Here is a 26063-nt window from a genome sequence, read left to right as displayed (position 1 = left end):
TATCTCTTCTCACATAAGGTGGTAGATTTTTTTAGCTTATATTTTCCTCCCCTTTGCAACTCCCTTGTTTCATTAATGGTGGAGAGTGACAACTGGTGATTACAGGAATCTTGAAAGTGCCACTGGGAACTCAGCAATAAGAGCTGCCTCATCAAGACGAAGACATGCATTCAAGCCCATATCCCCTGATGTACCCCCACCCTTTTTATCCCCACTCTACTAGCAAATTCTGAGTAACCTCTTTCTACTTCCTGACCTGGAGGTGCTAACTGAAAACCTCAGTAAGCCATGGATATGTGTGGCTCGGCTCAGTGCTTTCACATTCCCCTCCCACATGCAGTCTATTTTGAGGTGAACACTATGTTATTTCTGTACCAGCAAAAACTCTTTTTGTGTAAATGGAGATATAAAATTTGTAGGTGCTACATAAGAAGCTTACAGAAAGAAAAACAAATGTTTCAATGTGTTTTCACTTTACAATCCTGTTTCTTCTTTCTCACCCTTTCTCTGTCCTTTTACGTATCATCTTGACCTTCGCCTCTTCCGTTCTTCATTTTTGGACATGCTGAGGTGTGTGGCCGAGTTCAGAGTGGAGCTCAGGGAGTGGCTGGTCACATTAGACCATCAGGGTCTGCTTGTCCAGCAGAGCTCAGTTTAAAGCCAGACTGCAAAACCACTCTGGTCTCCATGGAACAGCATTACACTGGTCAAAGCAGTTAATGGCCTTTATTAAGAAGTTAGGAATTGTAATGGTAGGTCTGTATTGCAACAAATTCATTAGTACAATCAGCAAGTATTGCTTTGTACTTACTGTGGGCTGGCTGTTCCAGCTCTCAGGCTACTCTAAAGAACAAAACAGACAAGTGTCCCTTCACATATACCTTCGTATGTTAGAGAATATAGTTCCATAATCTCTTAGGCAATAGCTGTGTTTACTAGTGACTCTAACATGTTTTAGAACTAAAACCCCCTAAGTTTTCATGATGTAAGCCTCTTGTTACATTTTATACATTTTTTTTTATAGAAACGAATGCTGTAAAACCAAGTAAAATATGTTTTCTCTCTTTTTATGTGAATGGAACAGCTTTTTGTAGGCCATGTTTTAATTTCTCTTCCCCCGTTCCTTTGCCCCTATCCAAAAAAAAGGGGGGAAAGAAAAGAAAAGAAAAATAAAAAAGAAACATGTTTGGATTTTCACCACCTGGTTATGGTTAGTTCTTTATTTTAAAATCGCTTTCAAAACAGATCAGACATTACACTGTTAAAAACAATTTTCACTGTAGGTATTGAATATCATACTGTGCTTGTAGTAATAACTGATAGATATCTAGAATAATCTTCAATAGGACTGAGACTATAAAGAACTGTCAATCACTGAGTTTAACTTTAAACACAGATGATTTGAATTCATGTTAGCAGCGTGAGGAAGCCAAGAAGATGGAATAGTGCTGGTTGGAGAAAAGATGATAGGATTACCTCAGCAGTTTGCCTTTCTTGCTGGTTGTGGGAGTCACTAAATCAAGGCAAAGTTTATGAAAAGCCTGTGGTCGGGGTCTCCAACTTTTTATTCCTGCTGAGATTTTCCTATTATAAATCTGCTGTCAGAAATAAGTGCTTTACTTGTGACTTAATTCTATGCAGGCACACACACCTTGGCTCAACACTTGTGACTGTCTTGAGAGCCGCAGAGATCTCATTAACTTGAACTGTTACAAAGAAAAGGGGTTCACATGCTCTCTGGTCGTCATTCACTGATCTGGCAACAGCCTTGTGGATGCTGAAAGAAACCATGAACTCCAAGGCAGTTATAGGGCCAGCACACTGAGGATAAAAGTGTGCAGACAATTAGGGAGGAGAGAGTGGTCGGGGTTGGGAATTCACAACTGCTCCCCTTCTAGAAAGAGGCAGTTCCCCATTTTATTATTTTCCATGTCGCCTATTTTGGAAAATAGGTTATTTAAAAATATTTCTGCTGCTATCATCAGTAGCTAGACTGGTGCTGTCCAGTGTGGGAGCCACTAACCACACGAGGCTCTTAAAGTTGAAAATAGTTAAAATTGAATAAAATGTCAAATCCAGTTCCTCAGTTTGCACTAACCTCATTTCAAGTGCCCAGTCGCCACCTGTGGCTCGGGGCTCCTGTGTTGGGCAGCATAGACAGAACGTTTTCATCATCACAGAAAGTTCTGGTGGGCAGTGTTATTATAGACAGTGTTGGTAGAGCTTCTCTTGGTCTTCAGCCAGCTGATACCTTTACAGTGATTAGGCATTTAAACGGTCCAGGCAGTAAGTAAGAGCTGAATGCCAAAATGTAGGTGTATTTTCACTTTGAATATTCTGACTTTGTATTAGTTCTCCTTCTGTTGAAGATACATGGGTGACTGCTTGCTTTGCTATGTCTTTTAAATGTGTTTTCAATGTCATCTAGTTCAGTGCTATAGCACAGAGTCCATATACTGTTATCAATCTGTAATGAAGGAGGTAGAGAAATTGAGAGGAAGCGTTTAGACATTTTTATAGAGATTCGGCGTTGCTGCAACTTCCAGTCATTCATGTTGATTGTATTTTACAAAAAGATCAGTCTGAGACACGATAGGAATTTTTAAAAACGAAAGAAACTGCCCCTTCACCACAGAGAGTTAAGAAGCAAAGATGTATGAAAATATTTATCTTTGGAAAGGCATTAATCAGCTCACCAAAGAATTTCAGACAGGACCAGCTTATATGAAGGGAACAAAAGCTCAATTCAGAGTAAAAAAAAAAAAAAAATCTATTAAATATGTAATTATATGGCATGACTGTGAATATAATCTGCAGTAGTTTTTGCATTCACTCTTCAATAGATGTAAAGGATGTTACTTGCAGGGTGCCCTTTTCTCTAAATGGAGCTACACTTTTATGTAACATTCTCTATCTCAGGGAGCTTGGACCAGACTAGGGGAATGGGTGCCTGTTCCTGAGAGCAATGTCGTGCTTGTTTATTACTCTCGGCTAAGGTGGGAAGATTTGTGTTTTAGCTCATAAAAGTCACTACTCTTTGGTAATTATGGCAGTATTTGAATGAAAAAAATGGTATGTGTTACTGGACCTCAGCACAAAGGAGATGTCCCCTTGTGATGTGAGCTGGTACCCTGCCACAGGGACACCCTTACCTTGTTCCAGTTCCATCCCTGGATACCTGGCCACATCTCAGCACAAGGACCAGAGTTTATATGGCACATGAGTTACTAAGTAAATAATATGCAGAATGAAGTGCTTATTTGCTTGCTTCTCTGATCAGTCTCTGTGCTCCCCAAGGGAAGGGCTGTGTTTAGCTACCTCAGCTTGTACTGGAGTGAAGCTCGCTAAGACCCCTCATTTCACTGGCTATTGGTACTCCAAGATGCTATTGAAACAAACATATTTAATGATCAAGTCAGTCATTCATTTCACTCTCTATGGTACCAAATCACTGCTTTGACATCGGCTTCGTCTGGCTGTTCTGTAGTCCTGGATACGTTGAGCTTAAACTCCAGCTGCATCAGTGATTTGTGGCATAATCAGAAAACCCTTATTCTGAGTTATTGCTCTTCCTTGGCTCCAAAGTGATACTATGATAATATTGATTTGCATTAGAGGCAACATAAAGAACAAATGATTGTGAATGACGTTACTATGAAATAAGGCAAAAACATTACCTGAAATATTACTAGCAGAAATTAGCCAGTGCCATTAGAACTTTTTTATTATATTTATGAAACTTCCAACTGTCATACAAAGTTGGGAGTTGCTGCTTAGGATTTCAGAATCAGTGGCATCTTGATAAACCCTGGCACTTGGAAAGTGAATCTCAGGCTAACCTACTTCCTCCATTCCACCCCTTCATTTCTTGGTATCACATAACCGCGCCTAGTGTCAGTCACTACCCCCCCAAAATAAATAAATTGTTTAAGCTGTTTACTGCCTACTACTGCTGCCGCACTGACTCAGGACTTCAGAGTTTCCCATTCCCAGAAGGTCCCCCTCTCTGGGTCTTGTCTGGGAGTTCTTGAGTGGGGGCCCTACGAATCTGAGGAAGGAAGAAGCCGAGGTCCTGCCGATCTGTGGTTATCTCTTTGCCCACTAGCTTGCATGAGCTGGAGGTGTCAGGATTGAGGAAATGATTCTTGCAGGCTAAAGCCTTCACCCAGAGGCAGCAGTGAGGAGCTGGGAGGTTTTGCTGGTCATGGGATTTACAGGACAGGACACATACAGGGGTGGGCTCTGAAAAGAGCAAAGTGCTCCATCCTCAAGACCATTAGAGCTCAACCTGCTGGTCTTGGTCTCTAAGTCACATTCATACCCATAGGAAATACCACCACTCGTAAGAGCTTCCCCTGGGAAGAAAAGTATAGGCTGAGTGATAACCCAGTGCATCGCAGCTGCAGGTACGTATCTTCAGAGAGTGAGGGGATCTGATATACCATAAACCAGGGTTACTCAACCTCGTCACTATTGGCATAGTAGGTTGATTAAGGCTTTGCTGTGGTGGGTATCCTGTGCATTGTAGGATATTTAGCAGCATCTCTGGCTGCTACCCACTAGATTCCAGTAGTAATCACCCCCAGATGTGACAAGAACATCTCCAGACATAGCCACATGTCTTCAGAGGGGCAAAATTGCCCAGGGTTAAGAACCACTAAAATATGGAGACTCATAAGATTCCAGAGGTGCCACCATTTCTCAGAAAGATTCAGTAACTTTTTTCTAGGAGTCTCTAGGAAAATGATTAAGAAGTGTATATAGTTCACGTCATAACCAAAAAAGGATATGTAAGCATCCACTTATATGAGTTCTAAACAAAACAAAACTTCTCTAAACATGAATTTTCTAAGCCAATCAAATGACAATTCTTGGCATGTAGACAATCTAAAAATAAAACATATTCAAAATACATCAGTGCAAATTAACATTGACTCTGTCCTAAAATGTGCCTTAAAGAACTTGTCTGTTAATTCGACATGCTGAACTATCTGTTGAGCATCTATTATGTGCCAGACATTGGACTAAGTATTGGAAATAAGGGACAAATAAAACGTTATTACTGCGTTTTGGAGTTTAGAGCATAGTGGAGACAGACAATTACAAATGATCAATGGCTAGGTTGCCCTACACAAAGGAGAAGTAGCTAAATCAAACAAGGATCAGGGAAAGTGCACCTGAGAAGGTGAAGCTGTGTTTTGAAGGATGATAGGAGTTAACTGGATGAAGACACCACGAGTGAGGATACCGCAGGAAGAGGGAGAAATGTGTATGAAGACTCAGAGGGATGCAGGTAGCACAAGATGGGGAAACACTAGAGGTTCTGAATGCTTGAGCAAGGAGACCCTATGGGGCAGGGGTATAAAATGAAGCGAGAGTCAGAGCCAGATCTGGCATGGCTTTGGGTGCTGAGCCTGCAACCATGGTGGAGATACACTGGGAGAATTTTAGCAGGGGCAGGACAGGGTGTTTTGGCAGCTCTGACCAGAAACATCAAAGGGGATAGATGGAAGGGCTCAGACCAGGAACAGAGTCCGGTGAGGATGCAGCAGCAGTAATTCAGGAGGAAATTGATAGAGACCTAAATCAAAGCCCTGGCAATGGATTAAGAAGGTGGAGAGGTTTGGAGATCTTTCAGAGATTAAGAACATCAAATCTATCAGGTGATTGTGTATGGCGACTTGACATAGAAGGGACATTTCTAATGGATCCCAGCCTTCTGGCTTAGGTGGCTCAGTGGCTGGTAATCCCCAAATAAGACAGTCTAGGAAGAAGATCAGTTTCAGGGAGAGAACAATGAGGCAGCATGGTAGAGTGGTTAAAACCTTGAGTTCTGAAATTAAATTTAACTTCGCTTTATATCCCAGTTCTGTTATTTACCAACTGCAGGAATGTGCCTGGATTCACTTCACTTCTCTAAGACTGGGCTTGTTAAATGGGGCTGATGATAGTACTTACTTGATAGGTTATTGAAAGGATTAAATGAGATGGCCGTTAGAAAGAATTATACCTTTCACTTAGTACATGCTCAATAAAAGTTAGCCACAATATAACAAAGGTCCCTGTGGTGTCATGCGCTGCAGGATCCCTGAGCCCAACTCAGAGCTTGTAATCCTAACCAATAGACTCCCTCCTTGAGGTGTGTTCATGTAGATGAAATAGTTGTATTATAATATGGTGTGCACTAGGGAGAGTGGTGTGATATAAGGATGACAAGCTAGGCAAAGGTTAGGTCACAGAGATTTTGTATGCCCAGCTAAGGAGGTTGGCCTTTATTCTGTGTGAGGAATGAGGAAATGGTGGCATATTAAGGAGGGAGATGATATGTCCGGATTTGCATTTTAGAACGATAACTTTAACAGCAATGTAGAAGGGATGAATGAATGCCATAGGAAGGGGTTGGAGGGAAAGGCCCGTGAACCTTCCTTTTTCGTGTTTCCTTCCTAAGTGTATAGAAAACTCAGTTGGCCAACTTGATTTGCTTGCTTCCAAGTAGAGGAAATGTAAAACAATATAGAAACTTGAAATGTTCCAACTATATCAGCATGAAGTATCCTTTCTCTCAGTTCGTCCTCACAGCTGCAGATAATGTGGATTCAGAAGGTTTTATTTTGCCTTAAAAGGCCAATACTCGACACTGTACAAAACAAGAGAGGAAGTGCCTTTGCACATGGATAAGAGCAGCCAAGCCCGTGGGACCACAGTAGGCTCTGATCCAAATACTAAACCCTGTTCAGCATCGTCTAGACCTGTTTGAGTGAGTTGTTCTAATTAGCCTGCCCCAAAAAAGAATCTTCGAATTTTAATGGTACATAGTTGTGCTTGCAAACTTCCTTCTGCCAAGCATGGGCTCTGGAAGTGAGGGTTTGATGGCCCGCAGTGGCTTGGCCGGAAGCCAGGGTGGTGCTTTAATGACTTTGTATAATTTAATGACTTCATTCAGAAAGAAAAATTTGGATTAGAAAAGGAGAATAAATAAATGAGGTAGTAGCCATCTTGACAGGTGAGGCTGGCTGAGAGTGTGTCAGATAATCCTCTGCTGAGATGCATTTCTCCTTGAAATCTAATTGGAATGGGGGATTTGCTTTGTCTCTCTGACAGTCTTGCTGCCACAGAATGAGGAGTGGGCAGCGCTCAGGAGAGAGTCTGCAGAGAGTTCCAGTCCGCGTTCTGCCACGAGCTGGCTCTGTGAACTTGCAGCTGCATGGGGAGCCTGCAACTCCATGGATGGCAATAGCTCAGTCACTCAGTGAAAGACTAAACTAGGTCATCAGCAAGGAGGAGAAAGAGGAGAACAGGGAGGAAGAGAAGGAAGAGAAGGGAAAGAAGAAAATCCTAATTTCCACTAACCTAGTTTTTGATCTAATTTTCTGAGCATGATGCTATGTAGTTTACACACTTCATCCTAAAATCTCACAGCATAGTTCTTCTATAGCTTTTTATGGATCTTTTCAACAAGATGTTTTCTTGATCCTGCATTGATGTGAAAGCTCTAGGAATAATATGGAATGGCAGAAGATGAATACAAAACCTTCCTGTATAATAGGAGGAAATATATATTTTAAATGTTTTAAAACATAATATAATATAAAATATAATATAACATAATATAATATAATAAATATTTTAAAACATTGAAGCTGCCTCAGTAGTGGCCATAAAGCAAGATAGGAGTGGGGATTGGTGAACACAGGAAAAAGTCGATTTCACGAGAGCACCATGATTAAATCATGATGGCCATGATTTTGTTTCTTTCTCCTTTTTTGATCCACCTGAAGACTGCATTACAGCTGGGCTGTAATAAGTATATGGCTACCAGGTAATACTTACTTTAAATACAGTGGTTTCCCTGCTCTTACTGCTCCATCAAAACTCAAGGCCTTAGCCTAGCTTCCAAGCTGTCTGTCACATAGCTTTCCACTTTACCACCATTCTTGTCCCTTCTTCCCTTCTCACAGGGCTTTTCTTCCCTTGTATGCTCATTCTGTCCTGACTTCACATCTTTCTTCATCATGTACCCAGACCAATTCAACACAGATGTAAGGAGTCCCATTATGGGCCAGGTAGTGGGCTCAGAACTGGGAGTATAGAGAGAAATCAATACTTAATTGAATGCCCCATGTTTATGTGCCTTTGAAGATGAAGTGTAGGGTATAATGGGATCCCAGAACGTCTAATCTAGATGAAATAGATGCTAACAGCATTTCTTCTGCCCATCATACTCTTATCTGGCCTTTAAAGCTAAGCTCATTCCTGCAGTAAGCCCCAGCTCTACCTGAGTGCCTATCTATGACCCATAGTTTACATGCTGTCTCTATTCTCAATAAGATTTAGAGTCTGTCTCATAGAACGTGAACCATGATTTTATTCTGTTTTTTGAATTATACTAGGTGCTTTATACTCCTCATCCCCAAATCCTACCACAACCCTAAAATAGCTGTCTCTGTGAATCTTTCCAGCCCTTTGTTTCTTTGATGAATCCTGACTGGAATGTCTCTCTTCTCTTTTCTGTTGTATGACTGTCTTACTCCCTTGCAAATTTTTGTTTCTGGGTGGGCCATTGAGCATCAAGAAGCTGTAATTATTATTATTACAATTACCTTACCTTAATAACTAGCGCCTTATAGACTTTACCACTGACAAAGCATCTCTACATGCATTATTTCATTGTTTCACACAACTTTGTTATGTAAGTAGCAGAGAAGTTACCATTCCTGATTTACAGAGGAGAAAATAAAACTTGAAGGAGCTAAGAAACCCATCTTTTACATGTCACATAACAAAAGGCCCAGAGTAAGACCATGTTTTCCCTGTGCTGTGTCTGGGGAAAACAATGTGTAGGTAATTTACCTACCACAAAATTTCTAATTGGAAAACTGTCCTCCTGGGTCATGGCACTGCTAAGTATCTAGGGGTCCTTAAGACCCTCTCTCGTCAATCAGTTGAAGCAATGTGGATTTATGATGCTGCTTCTCAATAGAGCTGAGTGAATCCAATAACAACTGTGTATGACCCTAATTATCCTGGTGTTTATGCTGTTCTTTAAGGCCTTCCATTATTTCCTCCACTGAACTACCTGCCATTCACTGTACACCTCTTTCCATTGCTACACATTTGTACGTGCTCTTTCCTCTTGGAGTAATACTCTGCATTCCCTTCTCTACTTCCTTGTTTAGACCCCACTATTCCTCAAGACCAACTCACATTAAACTCCACAAAAAAATAATAAATCTATTTCCCTTTCTTCTCTCTCTCTGCCCATAGTCTCCCTATTAGAAGTTATTGCCACCCCTCTTGAATACCCATAACACATCTCCAAGTAGTCTTCCTTCTGATGTAGATATTTACACACACAGCTCTCACTTCCCTGCCCAAATGCCAAACTCTTTTAATTCAAGCATCTCTCTTGATTCATTTCTGTGGCCCCCGCAAGACGTAGCCTATGCCTTGCACATAGCAGTTTCTCAAGAACATGCGTCCAATTACAATGAATAGAAGAATTATTATTGAAGGGGTCAATTTAGGTTGGGTGAGGACACCCAGCCTGAAACTGAAATAGCTGAGAACAGGCAAAACTTTCAGGACTTCATGCTCTAACCACTAGACTGTTTTTCCATTCCGAATAGGACAATCACGGTCATTATTTTTGTTGTCACAGTTTCATTCTCACACTCACGCTGAGCCTTTGAAGTAAAATCTCTCCTAGCACCACTGAGGTTGTTCTTCTGTTTGGAGGGATATTCAATAGAAAGTTATGAAGTCTCTGGTGAAATGCTGCTCAGTTTATTCTCTAGAGATTCAGATTCTTTCGACCAACTTAATGTTTCAACAGCTTGAAAAATGAAGGAAAGAGCCATGTCTGTCTAGACTGACCAGAAAGTAAAAACAAGAGGGTACTTTGAAATCTGTGAATCTGACCACAACTGAGAGTTGTACATAATCCAAATAACTGGAAAATCAGTTTCTTGGATTAGACAAATGCTTCTCTTAAGACTCTCAAACTGCTAACTTTCTTCTTTGATAATTAATAGAAAATTATTACATTGACAGATACGGGACTTCATATTTGAGCCAATGTGAAAATTTGACGTTGAAACCAGGGAAATAATTTAGCCCCAGATAAAGTTGTTAATGCCAGGATAAAAGCAAACAAATGTGCTAATGATCTTCCCTGAGAATTGGACTGTGATGTATTTCCACATGGAAAATATATCAGTTCTCTCTGGGCTGGGGACAGGACTCTAGAATGAGACAATGCTGAAATGGAAGTAAGCACAAAGCACTCAGATCTCATTTCCATTTTCTAGAGAATAAAAATGCTACAGAGATAGATAATTCCCATGTGAAGGAACCAGATCTGTGGGGCTGTAAGCACCCATGACAGGGTGGGGGACCCCGATTTCCATCACAGAGATGCCAGTACTCTGCTGGATTACAGAATTGTGTGTGTGTTGGTTTCAAGATACAGTGCTGCCTTGGTATTCTTTTGTGTATTCAGTCATCTTATAATTCAACAAATATTTATTGCCACCTACCACGTATCCAACTTTTCTGTATGTTTTGGATAGAGCAAAGAAGAGGCATAGTCACTTGTTGTAGAATTTTCTTTCTAGTGGTGGGAGACAGACAATAAATACGTAATGAAATGTATAAAATCAGACAGCTATCTGTGCTATGAAATTTTTAAAAATCAAGGTAAGGGGAAAACAAGTGTGTGCCAAAGCAGAATGGATTGAGATATGTTCCTACATTATGTAGATTGAATAGGGAAGACCTCACAAATCTCACATCATCTGTGACCCTAAGAAAGACATGAGAAAGACATGTGGATATTTGGAAAAAGAGTATTCCAGGCAGAAGGAATAGCAAATGCAAGAGCGATGAAAGTGAAAGTTCTTGGCAAGATCAAGAAAAGCTAGGAAGCTAGCTCAGGGTCAGCAAAGTGGAGAGTATAACCCATGGAGTAAGATATGAAGCAGGGCACTTCCTGTAGGCATGGTCTTACACTGAAGAAGACAAGACTGTCCAAGCTAGACCTCCCGTGCAGTAGATGGGAACACAACTGAATCTATAAAAGAACTGGGAAGCAGCCCACCCACCATGCTGAAACTATCCTGACTGAGCAAGGAAAGAGAAGCTGGGGTCTGTTTGACAGAATATGGTGACACCTTTGTTTTCAACTCTGCTGAAAAATAGCTTCACCACTTCATGATCTTTCTTTTCCACTGGTCATGCTTATTCTCACCTCCAAACCCACGCGGACACCTTCATCCTTCACATCCTACTTCAAGCAATTGGGAGACAGTATGGACACAATTGAAACAGAATGGAATTTGAAGCCTCAAAAACTTGGGTCCAAAAATCTCCCTTTATAATTTAGTAGCTGTCTGACATTCAGTAACTTATTTAACCTCTTTGAGTCTCAATTCTCTCATCAATAACAATAAAGTATTCTTTGAGTGTGTTGAGCAATTAAAGAATGAGCATTATCCAAGGAGGGCGATTCTGTAATCAACAGCCCAGGAAACTGAGGGACAAAGAATTAAGTAGCCCAAGGCTACTTCTCAATGTTAAAACCAGGATTTGAACCTCAACACTATGGCAAAGAACTCATACAATCAATCTGTTGCAGGAGAGTGTGCATGCTGAAAGAGATTATGTAGAGAAAATATGGAGCACAAAGTAGGTCCTCAATAATTATTAGTGCCTGACAATTTGTACATTTTTGGTTGCAAGTAACAGAGAAACTAACCCTAAATTCCTTAAGCCAAGAGAAAGTTAGTTGGCTCTTACAAATTAAAATCTGGCTCTAGATTCTAGAGGCATGCTGACTTCAACTACTGCTCAATTTAGTTTCCAAACTGTTACCACTATCCATCTTTTGGTCCTGCTTTATCTATTGATTCTTTCTCAGACTCATAGAGAGAGCCAGGACAGCTTCAGTCCCACATTAATTAGTATAACACACAATCCAATGGAGGAGAGAAATCTACTTCCTGATGGTTAGGGTGACCGTACATCCTGGGTGGTTTAGCAAGAACAGTCACCCCGTCCAATATAAGAGAGGAGTCCACTTCTGTGTTGTAGGGAGTGACCAGGACAGTCACCTGCACCAAAGGAGAAGAGGGATCACTTTACTTAGGTTAGGGTGGCCACACATCCTGGTTTGCCTAGACAATCCTCATTCACACCTGCCAGCCCTACTTCAATATAAATTAAACCTCCGTTCCCTCTCAGAAGTATCCAAATTTGGACAGTGGATTAGATAGTCACTTTACTCATAGTCCAAAAACAAATGCTGAGATTTAGTCTCATTAGCCATTGTTTCAGATACAAAGTTTCCCCCTAAATCTTAAGAAGGATTTACTTAGCTGAGAGGACAGATGGGTGGGTCTACCAAAGAAGAATAGAGGGACTGTTGTTGCAAGAAGTGGGGTGGTGGATTTTGGGTGGTCAAAGCCACAACGTCCATTACAGTTCCCTTTTCTTCCCTTGGTATGATTTAGCAGTCAATTGAGGGAGTTTGGGAGTTGGAAAAAACATGCGTTTGAATCTTGGCTCTATTGCTTCTTCTAGCTCTGTGACCTTAGTGAGATCATCTTCCTTTCAGTTTCCTCGCATATAGTCAGATCAGTTTCCTCACATATAGAGAGAACTAATCATGTATGCCTCAGTGAGTTATTATGCAGATTAAATGGGATAATGGACATAAACATTTACCACAAAGCTTGACATACATGATTCAACAAATTGATAGCTATTGTTTTTCCATGATGCCTAGAATAAGACCTGAGCACACATTAGGTGGTGAGTGACCTAGTGACCAGTGACCAGTGACCAGGACAGGAAACAAAATAAAGAACCATGAATCTTACAGGGAGTGTGGGGAGTCTCTGGGTAAGTTTAGACAAGTGTGACTGTCAATGATGATGAGACCTAGTGATCAAGAAAAGGAAAATTAAAATTTGAAATTGCTTTCGGGAGATTTGTGATCCAGCTAAAACTTTGGGGAAACCACTGAGAAAATGTACTTTTTAGAAGTACTGCAGAAATGAGACTGTTAACATTTAAAACAGTCAAGAATACTTATTTAACACTCATATGGGGGCAAATAAATATGAATAATTAATGCATCTTACTCCCAAGAAATTTAGAATCTCAGATGGAGAAGAAAACTCATAAATATACAGGGATGTGGTCTACTTAAAATAAAAACACAGTAAGTAGAGAATGATAAATGCCATAAATTTGAACATAAGAGTTATTTGATTGAATGGAAAAAAAAAATGGTGAGACCCAGCTGAAGTGCTATGAAGGGTTAAATGAGGAAGAAATCCCTTCCAACCAAGAAGAACAAGAGACATGTGGGTAACTGTGAATAAAATCTTGAAGTATAGCTGGATAGATATGAAGGTATTCAAGGCCTTGAATACTCCAGGTGAAATCTTGCCCTTGAACTTCTGTTTCTCTACCTAGAATGCTTTCCCCAGGTATCCACCTGGCTTGATCCCTCAGTTTCTTGAGTCTTTTTTTCCTAATGCCACCTCTCAGTAAGGACCCCATTAGCTGCCTGTGTAAACTGGTGATACCTGCCACTTCCCACTCCCTTCCCTGCTTTGCTTTTCTCTTTAGCACTTGCAACCCTCTAACCTACTGCATACTTCCCTTGTTTAGGTTCTCTATTATCTGTCTCTCCCACTAGAATGCAAGGTCCATGAAGGCACGAAGTTTGGTCTGTTTTGGTCACTGCTGTATCTTCAGCACCTGGAATAGTGCCTGACACATACTAGATGCAGAGGGAGCAAGATGAACCAAAGGACAGATGCATTGTGGACGTTTGTCCAGCAAACACAGTATCAGTGCAGGCTGACTGGAGTGGGGGAGGGGGAGGAGAAGAGGGGGATGGACATGGTAGAGGACATTCGGGCAGGAAACATACTTCGGGGCCAGACTCTAGAAGAGTTGAAGGCTAGACCAAGGACTCCAGCTTTCATTCTGCATGTCATGGGAACTATCAAGGGATTTCATTAGGAAATTGATATGAACTGAGTTCTGTTTTAAGAGGATTAGTCTGATAGTGTTGTTTGTAGCAAGGATAGCTAGAGAGGCTAAAGGTAGGAATGTCAGCTAGGAGAGCATGACAGTAAGCTACATAAAAGGCCGTAGCGGCCTTAACCAAAGAGAAGAAGGTGGAAAATTGAGGGGATAAAAGGGGCTGTGCAAGTGAAGGGGATACAAAGAGATAGAATTAACAAGATTTGATCCTATTTGTAAAAGGAATGCTAGAAAACATGCAATAGTGGGATGACCTATATGTGCAGCAATTGACATCACAACTGCTCTGACATCATCAGAGAAGGAAGGTACCACTTTCTCCTTAGGAACAATTTCTTTATAGGTAAAATAATGTTTCTAAATGGATTCTATTGAATTAATATAATCATAACCATTGTAGTACCTAAAGACCTGGAGGGTTTACCTTCCTTGGGACATACCTACAGTCACTGCTGAAATTTAGACACGCTGACATCTCTGTTTCTGTGACCCGAGTTTTCTTTTTCACAAGCAATGCTCCTACTAAGAAAAAGTACAGATGTTCACCCTTGGAGGAAACAAAAGAGTAGCGTATGGGATTGATTGGCCAAAATCAGAAGTAGGCAGCAAAAGTGATTTCAGTCTGAAAAAGAAGGCTGGGAGTCCCTTCTCTCTTTCCAAGTAGCCAAGAATTACATTTTTTACGGGTTTTGAATTATTGCCCAGAATGTGTGTAGACATCTATACAAATAAGGCTGCCAAGGATAGACATAGAGTCTGTGCCCTGTTCAGCTGAAGAAGCCCTATTCACATGGAATACAATGGCTGGAGTTGTGTCATGGACAGTTCTGCTTCCAAGAATACAGAACACAGGATTGATTTGAGGGGTGGCTCTGCTCCTGCAAGGACTGCAGTTTGCCATAGAGGTTAATTTATTTGGGTTACCATTCTCTAATCCATTAGTATGAATTAGTTCATCCAGCTAATCTCTTCTATGGCTGAAGGATCCATGATTTCTTGAGAAAGCTTGAGAGACGGGGGGTGGGGGGGCGGGGGGAGCTGAAAAATATGAAAGACTAAATAGAGGGAAGATGGGGGCTGGTGGTTCCTGACAACAAACTTGGTTTACTTCATAGACAGTTGAGTCAAGGGCTGTTCTGCTTTGAGCAATGCTGGAGAATCGATTTGGGGTCAGATAATAATGGGCCTTAAATAGCTAATCCTGGAAATAGGGAGCCATTAAAGGGTTTTAAGGAGGAAAATGTATGTAAATAGAGATTAATTAAGTCTTCCCATCCCAAACATCAAATGCTGGAGTTACCCACAGGCTCCTGCCTGGGCATCTTTGAGAAGAGCATTGTTCTCTTCCTGGTCTCTGTCCTTCCTGCAAGCCGACTAATCCACACCAATTTCATTCAACACATATTTACTGCACACATATTATATATCAGCACAGTTACAAGTTGCAGAAACAGCTGCTAAAAAGTACTGTTCTCTGGCTTCCTCCCTCGTTTTGAAAATGTTCTTTCATTTCCTCCCATTTGCAATGCCTTGGGTGACATTCCATCAGGAAGTAAACTTTCCAAGTACTGTCATGTTAGAGCCTTAGGAAAGAACTGATGTGGCCTAGAGTGTTAACAGGAGCGCTCTGTACGATGAGAAATGTATGTTTTCTTTACTCTGGCCAGATTTTTCTAAACCAGAAAGTGAAGGGGTATTTTTTTTTTAAATATTAGCATGTAGTATATTTAACAAAGTGCTTACTGAAAATACCACAAAATATGTCGTTCCTGCATATTTTTAAAACACAGAGGCGCTCACCTTGGTTTGTGTAAGCATTCGGAGGTGCGTGTTATACTTTATTTTGGCCACTGTGATGTGTATCTGGAGGAGGATGGCCTTCTCTGGACTCCTGGCAACCCTGGCAAACGGTGCACAAAGCTGGTCCAAGGACAGGGTGACTTAGTGTGTTCTGTCCGAGAACGCTCACTGTCTGCTGTACAAACACAGATTCCAATTCACAGTACAATTCATCACACCCACTGGCAACTAAACTGTCCTAAATCAAGTTCTCATCATCTGCTGCTTAGACTACAGCTGTAGCTTGTCTTCTACCTGTCTCCCTCATTCCAGGCTTCCTCACTCTGCTCCAGCCTCCATTCTGCCTCCGTATTCTTAAACAACATCCGGTCTTATCTACTGTGTTTCTAAAAGCCTCCAGTTTCTCCTCAGGGCTGGTTGGCAGCAGGCTTTTCATCAAGAAGTTAGGCTGCCCTGAGAGAGATGTATCAGAATGTGCATAAAGGGCTGGGAAGGAGACAAATGCGGTTTCAGAAGCTGTATTTAGCATCATCAATGCCTTGAATTCCTTCTGAAATTTAAATTAATTTTTAACGACTTATGTAAGATCTATGTTTATAAAAGGGGGGCGACTGATCTTCAGAAAGAAGTCCAAAGTCCTTCTGTCACTCAAGGTCCTAAACAGTGTGGTTTATAACTACTACCTTTCCAGAACAATCATCGATCTCGATCTTACTAGTTTCAATACTTTACATTGACGATACTAACAAGAGTAGATCTTTGAGGGACTTTTTATCTGGTTGTGGAGATACATGCATACACCTAAATTCAAGTGGTCTGAGATGTGTTATCATTGAGACATATACACGGTGGGCTGCTGGAACACTTGAAGAGGTCAGCAGATCTATCCGGGAGGAAGTGTTAAAGCTTTGGAATCGTGTCATGAAGGACTAATAATAATTACCTCCTGGGTATTGGAGGGAAGACCGACAGAAGCAGAAAAAAACAATATGCAGTACCTTCCACGCATGAACCTACTGGGATATCGGGTGATTGTTCATTGTCCATAGAGGAAGATGAGGTGGAAGAGACAAGAAGAATCGATGGGCTTTTATACTAAAATTTTAAGGGAACTATAGAAGATTTTTTCGGTGGAGGAAGGATACATAGAAGAGTTTTGGGTTTTTTTTAATAAAAAAGTGAAACTACTATAAAATAGAGCAAGACCGGTAGTGAGAGGATGAGCAGTCAAAAAACAACAATACTGCAGGCAAGAGATGGTACTGGCCTCGACTAAAGTACAGTAAAGACACAGGTGGGTTTGAGACAGATTTCAGAGACCGAATCTGTCTCAAATCCACCTGTGTCCTTTCATGAAAGGACTTTGAGACCCTTTCTTTTGTTTTCTTTTATTTATTTATTTTTAATTTTATTGGGGATTTTTGGGGAACAGAGTGTTTCTCCAGGTCCCATCAGCTCCAAGTCGTTGTCCTTCAATCTGCTTGTGGAGGGCGCAGCTCAGCTCCAAGTCCAATCACCATTGTCAGTCTTAGTTGCAGCCCACCATCCCATGCGGGAATTGAACCGGCAACCTTTTTGTTGAGAGCTCATGCTCTAACCAACTGAGCCATCTGGCCACCCTGAGACCCTTTCTTATAGGCCCCCATAGAAAAGAGGAATTGAAGATGGTACTCTGGTGTCCACCTGTGAACCCATGTGGATGGTGGTACCGTTAGGCAGGATGGGGAAGGCAATCGAAAGACTAGATCTCAGCAAAAGGCAGGAGTTCATGTCTAGTGTGAGGAACATGTGGGACTTTCACATTGGAACGTGCAGTACAGAATCTGGAGCCTCGAAGGGCTGTCTCAACTGGAGATGGCAGTTTGTGGGTGATGATGAGAGACACAGGCATAAATATTACATAGAGTGACATTTGATACAAGAAGCCATGAGGCCAAAGACAGAACTACAAGGAATATCTTCATTAAAGTGCATTGTTTTTTAAATCAAAACTAAATTTTAATTTGAGAGATTAACTCTTTGTTTATCTATTGAAAAAATTAAATATGTTATAAAAAGAATCACCATCTGAAACATGATGAATTCTATATACATAGAATTATAGAAACGTGGCTAGGCATTTGTTCTTCACATTGAAAGCAATACATCTAAAAACCAAAAAAGTGCCTTTGTATCTCTTTAAGTCTGTTCACCAACAGTCGCACAGTAGTAAGCTTGATTTAGAATTGGCTGTGTGTTCTTGCCATCCCTTTCATCTTTTGGAAACTGGTTTCTATTTATTTTTAAGCCACAAATTATTATATCAATTCCAACATTCAGTTTTTCACGTTAGAATCGGTGAGGTGTTATAATGTAATTAGCAGTAACTGTTTTTCTTAATGCTACATAAAGTAATTGTGCATCTTACAGGCGTTGGCCTGATCAATTCAAAGTCATGCAGTAATTTCTTTGTGTCTCCCTCTTTTGGCTGCAGCAAGATGGCCTTTGGAGTCAAGAAGGATAGAGTGAAATGGCCCACTCTGCTTCTTGCTGCCCTTGTGCGCCTGGTCAGACTTAGCTGTCTGTCTTTCATGAGGTGGCAGGTGAAGGGGCCATAGCCCCCTTGTGAAAACCCAGGAGCAGGGCAGCGAGAGCTTTACCTGGGTACTCAGACCCTCTTATCCTGGGGTTTTGCAGGCCCTGAGAGAGCACAGGAAAGCAAGAACCCACTGACTTTATAAAACCCAAGCCCTTCTCTTCCCAGAAGGCTGCCCTGTGTCACTCAGGGTTCTGGTTGCAAGCAGCAGGCACCAAGTTCAGTGGGATTTATTGGAAGGAAATTTAGTGCTGACACCACCTCTAGTGAGATTTATTGGAAGGAAATCTGATGCTCACAGAAGCAAAAGGAGGCAGAGGAATAGGCTTGAAAAAGGGCAGGGACCAACCCAGATCTTGGTCCTCTGGAACAATCGGGCCAGGATGTTGGGCACCACTGCTGCCGTGGCATGTTGCCCCAAATTATTCCTAACCGTCCCCTCAGCTTTGTCTCCTGGCTCCAAAGACAAAGCCCCATTTAGGAGCATCCAGTCTGACTGCTCCTGCCTGAGTCTTGGTCACTAAAAGATGGAAAGCAGGGAAATGTCTCCCTTTGGGCTTCGGGAGAAGAAAACAGGGTCCAACATGTCACCAGTACAGCAGTACTGCAAGGGGCTACCCCCAGACAGAAAGGGGTTTTCATGTTATATTGCCAAACACTGACAAATGTTTGGTTGCACTTCCTCTCCAGTGTCTCAAATTTGTGAGGCCATCAGAGCAGTTCAACAATCAGAGGACGGTGGCATATTCAAATGGACTATATTGACTATATTTGGAACCACGGACTAGAAGAGAAAACTAACCCTTCTGGAGTTCGTGGGTCAGGCCTTGTGCTCAGTGTGTTATAGGTGATTGTTGCTGAACATGCAATTATTCATTCTTAGACCTGCAGAAAATCTTGAGGAAGGAGGACAGTGGTTACCAAAGATTTTTTCAACTTTAGAGGGAATGAATGCAGCAACTGCAGACGGCAGGATTTGGGTGCTAAATAAAATAATGTGGCCAAAAGATGCCATTATTTGAAATTAGCCTGTTCACTGACAGGTCATTAAGTCCTGCCACTAGTTTAATTTCTTGTGTGGACCTAGTACAGGAAACCATACATGGGTGGTAATTTTTTTCCCCAATCTCAGAGGAAATGTAACCGGGTATGAACTAGTGGCATAACTCATATATCAGTAGTCTGTAGCGGGTCTACATAAATCCTTTTCTTTAAAGTTATTTAACTGTTTTGAAAATGGTTTCAACAGAAGTAATTCCAATTGCACCAGAAAGGAAACCAGAGTCTTAAAGAAAAATATACTCTCTTTGCTGAGCAAGGCAAACATATCAGTATGCAGAGAAACAAACCAGTCTCTTGTGTTTTATTTCCTCAACAAATCCACTAAAACACTTACTTTGTGTCTTTAAAAGGCTGATAGACAAAGAATTCTGTGGCCGTTAAAGATTAATGCCTACAACTGGTTTGTAACCACTTTAAAAGGGCAGGAACGTTGTTTTTTTTTTTTAATTTGTTTTTTTTTTTTAATTTGTTTGTCTCTTATTCACAGTATCTCATTATGGGACTTCACACATATTATAAACACAATAAATATTTGTTGGTTTTTAAAAAGAACTCATCAAAAACATATTCTCTGGAGAAGGAGTTTCCATTTAAAGAATTAGATAACTTGCTGGTTTCCCACATCACCCATAAACTAACACATTGCTGTCACAAACCTAACCCTTTTTATAGCCAACCCCTTAATAGTATTTTTTTTAAATAATATTTTTCAAATATGCTGTAAGTGGCACTTCCTCTCATGATGTTGCTTTTTGACTCTTCCAGGAATTAATGTTTAAAATAAAAACCCTTATATCTGTGAAAGGTGAGAACTTAATATTATTTAAAGCTGATTAATTCAAGTCCTTGGTGAAACTGACTACATTTTGAGAAATACAAGATGTGAATGTACAGAATAGATGGCTCTGATAAAAGCACAATTGTTTTCCATAGTCAATGGAACTGATAATAAATTAATTTAGACCTTGACCCATTTCAGTGCTTGGGTCCACAGAATGAGGCAACAGAATCTATTTGTCGTTAGTCTTACTTTCCCAAGATCTTCACACAGCTTACCTCCTTAACTTCCCGAAATGTTTACTCAAATGTCACCTCAGTGTGGCCTTACCTGTCCACTCTGTTTTAAATTTCAGCTCTTTCTCCCATGACCAGCAAGCCCAATCCCCCTTTGCAGCATGCTACTTCCCCACAGCACTTATCTGATGCAGTGTATATTTTGTTTATTGGTTTGCGGTTTCTCTCCCCTAACTCGAATGGAAGCTCCATGAGCACAGAGATTTTTTTTTATTTTTATTTTTATTTTTTGTCTGTCTTGTTCTCTGTCATATTCCCAGCACCTGGTACATAGTAAGTGATCAATAAATCTTTGGTGACATACAAGCTAAGGTAACACTAGTTGGGAGTGTTCTGGTTATCAGTATTCCCAACTCTCTTGGTGGTTTAAAAAGCAATTTCATATCAGTAATTTTATTTGGTTATTTTTACAACAACATTGTGTTTTAAGAAAGGATTATTATCCCAGTGCAGCAAATATGGAAACAGGGCCTCAGAGAATTCCTATGAATTGTGTAAAATCAAGAGGCTAGCAAGCAGACTCCAGCCTTGGACCTAGATCAGTTACTTCCCTTGGTGTCCTGTTCCCACCCAGGTTGTGAATCTGTCTGGCCAGAGGAGTTAATGCTTTGGAGTAAGCATTGCTGGTCAGGTCTCAGGGTGGTGGATTCTGAAATGAAAATGGGAACAGAATTTGAATGCGGCATGTAAATTCTTGATAAAACCACCCATCTTGGATGGCTTTCAAGGATGTGAAACCTCACTTCTCAGCAGAGCGCTCCATATAGATGAGCGATCCACGTTGAGGTCATGTAATGTCCGCCTCAGAGAGCCTCCTCAATCCCCTCCTTACACTGCAATGGACCGTCATACCGCTTGTACTTTAGGCTTCTCCAATTTCATCCTGCTGTGGGTCGGGAAGCAGTATGCATAATGGTTAAAGATGATAGACTCGAAAACAGGCAAAACCAGACAGAACTCGAAGCTTCATGTGGTTGGTAGTTTTTCTTGTGTGGTGGGGGGAGGGGAGGGCGGGGTGCAGGGATGTATTACTCTGTTTCCTCATCTGTAAAATTAGCCTAATGATACCAAGTTCTGATAAATTTAAGTTAGGTTCAAGTAAAGCATTCATCACTGCCTTAGGTATTAATATTGTGTATCTCCTTTATCTCTTCTACTAGGTGATAAGATCATAGGAAACAAGGCACTTGACTGGCTTTATTAGTTTGTGTACAATAGTATATATGTGGATTGAGGTTTGCAAAACAAGTTGTTTACTTGTAGGACAGGACTATGGCCACACATGTGTGAGACTGATAAGAATAAAGTAAAAAACATGTTTTTGTATGAAACTGAACATAACAAAATCGAGTTATAAACACATTCACCAAAACAACTTCTGGTTATCACCTAACAAGTAAACAAGTCCAAGGAAAAGAGGATAAAGGCAGAACTCCAGAGCAATGCCATGAGTGGTCTGACTGGGCGCTCCAGCTAAGACCCTCCATGAGGCTCTGAGTGAGACACTCCAGAACTATCCTCCAGGACATTCATTTGGACCATCCGACAAAGCCCTTTGCGAGGTGCAAGCCACGATACTCCCGGACTCTCCAAAGCTCTTCCTTGCGAGACCAGCTCGCCTCAGACCCGTCATGGGCCCAGTCACCTCTCCTAGACCAGGAACCTTCTCCATCCCGACTGACTCTGGGACGTGGTTCGTTATTAAATTCTATTCTATTCTGTAGAACCTTCTGTGCTTACCAGAGCATTGGCCTCTAGAGGGACATTGGTTCCCAAATAAAGCTGTGTCACTCCCTCTATGTGAACCTGGGTGCCAGAACTTTGTTCCCCACTCGCCTCACGAGTACCATGCAAGGACGTAGGGCCCTGCCGAGGAGTTAATGTCCCCTTGACTCTCCCCAGGAAGAGACGGAAATGTGGCGACTGTCCTTCCAGGTGCTCATGACAGTTTGCTAGGACTTCTGTAACAAAGTGCCACAGACTGGGTGTTTTAACCAGTAGGAACTTACATGTCACGGTTCTGGAGGCTAGAATTCTGAGATCAACGTGTTGGCAGAGTTGGTTCCTTCTGAGGCAAGGGAGGAAAAATCTTTTCCAGGCCTTTTCGCTACTTGCTGGTGGTTTCCTTGCGATCTTTGGTGTTCCTTGGCATAGAGAAGCACCACCCCAATCTCTGCCTTCCTCTTCACATGGCGTTCTTCAGGTGTGTAAGTCTGTGTCTGAAATGCCCCTTTTAGTAAGGACACCAGTCATATTGGATTTGGTGCCCACTCTACTCCAGTATGTCCTTATTTTAACTAATTACATCCACAACAACCCTATTTCTCAATATGGTCACATTCTAAGGTACTAGGGTGTTGGTCTTCAACATATGCATTTGGGGATGAAGACACAATTTAACATACCCCACGGGCCTTATCGTCTTTGTCTTCGTCGTATTTTCTTGCAGTTAGTAAATGTCAGAACATCACTGCTGAATCTGTTACATACAAAGAAATGTTTCTAGAAGGTTCAGAAATGGAGCCACTCTTGAGTAGCTTCGTGACCTTCTGAAAGTTGCTTCTCCATTGAAGGTTTACCACAGGAGGAAACTGCCCTCCTGCTAGGACCCACCTGGGCTTTGTGTTAGGTCTTTGGATCAGGAAGATACGTCATGTGGGGGTGGATGTTTTGTTCAGGACTTTCCAAGCAGGTTGTCAGTGGGTAGATAGCAGTGATATCTTTATGTGGGTAAGGATTCAACTATGCTATTGATAACTTAACATTTTAAAGATTTATTTGTCTAAACATCTGTATAACTCAGCATCCTTCTCAGTATTTTAAGTGCAGCTTTTTATTTCATAGATATGTGTTAATAATAAATGTGTTCATGTCTTAATAATAAATGACAATTTTCCTTAAAAGTGTTTCACATTTTCTGATATCTATATAGTGTGGTTATAAAGTAATGAGGTTGGTTCCACAATCTACACACGTGCATATACAATACTGTGTTTCCGTGAAAATTCACATTCAAACAAAAAAATTAGTATCTAAATTACAATACTATACTTTATACATCTGCATTTAAAAAACTGATATTCCTTCCACAAATAACTTGTTTAATATAGTTAGAACTTTTGGTGTTGCTTTTTCAGGAGATATATATATATATATATATGTATATATATATATATATATGAAATATGTATACATTTATTTGAGCTTGATATTTTATAGAAGGTCTGTAAATATTTGTTGAATGAATGAATATATGAATGAATGATTGGGGGAGGAGTGAAGTCTTTTCTTTTAAACTCCATTTGAACCCATGAAATCAGTCACTTAACAGTGAATATGATACTGAAGAGAGGAGGTAATATATGAAAAACCTATGAAAGCAAGTTTGAATTCTTTTCGATCATTTTGTTTCTATAAGTTGGATTTTCTGGGGACACCTTGGTCTTCCCTGCATCTTCTACATTGTGACTGATGATTTCAAGTGCCCTGCAATGAAAGGGGCCTCTGAGGAAAGCAGGTTGAGAGCAGACAGAGTGAACACATTTGCATAGGGCAGGAAGGGCGTTATAACATCTGGCAGTGGTGGCCAACTGGGCCCATTTGTTAGTGCTCATTAAATTCACATTAATGCACGCACTGCTCCGAATGTGTAAATGCCATGTCGGGTTGGTTGCTTTCTCCCAGGCCTATGGCCATGACTTTTGGGGCCTTACCGGGCCCCCCCACTCCCACCCCTGTTTACTTGCCAATGGCATTTGACCTGGGGTCAGACCTGTATTTAACCCTTTCCTGTAGGTCAAAACCAAATTAATTTGGTGAGAATTCAATTGGAAATGAGTCGTCTGTACAGCAGGTGTACCCTGTGGAGAATGTGCCCCAGGTGGAAACATTTTAAGATCTATTCCTGGGCCATCTCTGAAGAAGCTTCAGAGGTCAGAGTGGCAATTCCAAGACATCCCATGTGCTGAAGGCCTGGAGATGGGTGTAGCAGGTGCTGACTCAGGGAGGTTTTCTCAGCAGCTCGGGGGAACTTTCAAAGAGGCCTCTTTTAGAGATAATTTATTTATATATTCATGAACATATATCTTGGGCATTCATTGTGGACTGATTTACTTAGAAGTTGCCCTAAATGATTGAAACTTGACCTTTTGCCCCTACCTCCCACCATCAACCAAAGACTTTGATTTGAAGGAAAGATAATGATGCACTTTTCTCTTTCTTTTTTCTAGAGGATGAGGACGATGAGGAAATGGTGGAACCCAAAATTGGCCATGATTCGGAACTGGAAAATCAAGACAAAAAACAGGAGGTGACAGAAGGTATGGTGTGAGAGATCAGTTAAATCATCATTTTATTTACTTACTTATTTTTACCAACATAAGGACTATAGAGGTAAGTAAAAATTAAATGTATATCCCCTATGTAGAAAGTCTTCTATGACTGTTCAATATATTACATTTGGCACCGTGAACTTTAATCTCCAAAGCAAGAGTCATTTGTTTTTTTAAGTGATAGAAGCAAATAAAATATAAACCATCTACATTTCCAGCAATTTAAGTTCAATCACAATTCCAGTAAAATTATTACTAGTCATAAAATAAAACACTTGTTATTAATTGTCTGGTTATCTAGTTCACTCCATTGTACATTCCCAATGATAACAGTAACAAGAAAGCAAAAAAGACAACAAAAAAAGAAAAAAGTAAGGGGAAAACAATACTACAGGTGATGCTTCTCAAAAATCGAACTTTGTATTCTTTTGAGATTCTCAGATCTGAACACAAAAGAGAGTTTTGAAATTGTCTGTTTTATTGCCAAATGGAGTGTCCATGAGTACAGAGTGTAGATTAAAAAGATTTTTTCATATTTCCTGATAAATGTCCCAAATACAGATCAATATAATTCTAATTCCAAGCCCATTTGATTTAAAAATTTTAAAGATGCCTGTGGCTTGGGCACAGTGTGTGTCACATATTTGTCCCTGAGGACTTTTGTAGGACTGGGTCCATATTGGTCATATGCACTCACTTCAGACTGCTCAGGCATGGAGTGAGACTGATTACTGTCAAGTTCTGGGGTACAACTGAGGGCAAGCAGGGGTTTCAGCATTAACAGTGGCATCCATAGAAGGCACAGTTACTTTTTCCAAGGGATTGTAAATGATTTTGATTGAAGAGATTTCACCTTTAAACTTTTACTAAGAACATTAAAAAAAAAGATAAAAAGCTCGTGAAAGAATATCATTAACACAGGTGTAGCACGAGACAGAATAAGCTGGGGTTTATTAAAATACCCTCTTCTTTCTTTTGCAAATATCCTGAAGATATACTAGGTGATAAGGAGCCCAGGGTATATTTTTTGTCTCTTGGCTGGGATTCCACGCCAACCCCCTCACAACACCAGGCTCCAAATCATCTTCTCTGGCCAAGCATTGCAACCTCCTTCTTCACTTCTGAGCAAAAACATCCTCCAGTTTTAACTGTTACGCTACATGGAA

At 40.8% G+C, this 26063-nt stretch overlaps 1 protein-coding gene across 8 annotated transcripts in view; it reads left to right on the top strand.

Annotated features, from left to right (window-relative positions):
- DYNC1I1 (dynein cytoplasmic 1 intermediate chain 1) overlaps nt 1-26063 on the top strand; it is a 289426-nt gene that overhangs the window by 148230 nt on the left and 115133 nt on the right. For all 8 annotated transcript variants that reach the window (XM_081079542.1, XM_081079541.1, XM_081079540.1 and 5 more), the window contains one exon: nt 24796-24885. In XM_081079542.1, the coding sequence (XP_080935668.1) occupies nt 24796-24885 (90 nt within the window). The remainder of the gene's footprint in view (nt 1-24795; nt 24886-26063) is intronic.

Source organism: Rhinolophus hipposideros, assembly GCF_964194185.1.
Source record: "Rhinolophus hipposideros genome assembly, chromosome: 18".
NCBI classification, from domain to species: Eukaryota; Metazoa; Chordata; class Mammalia; order Chiroptera; family Rhinolophidae; genus Rhinolophus; species Rhinolophus hipposideros.
Note: the sequence above shows the minus strand (reverse complement) of the source record. Positions and strands in the feature narration are given on the sequence as shown.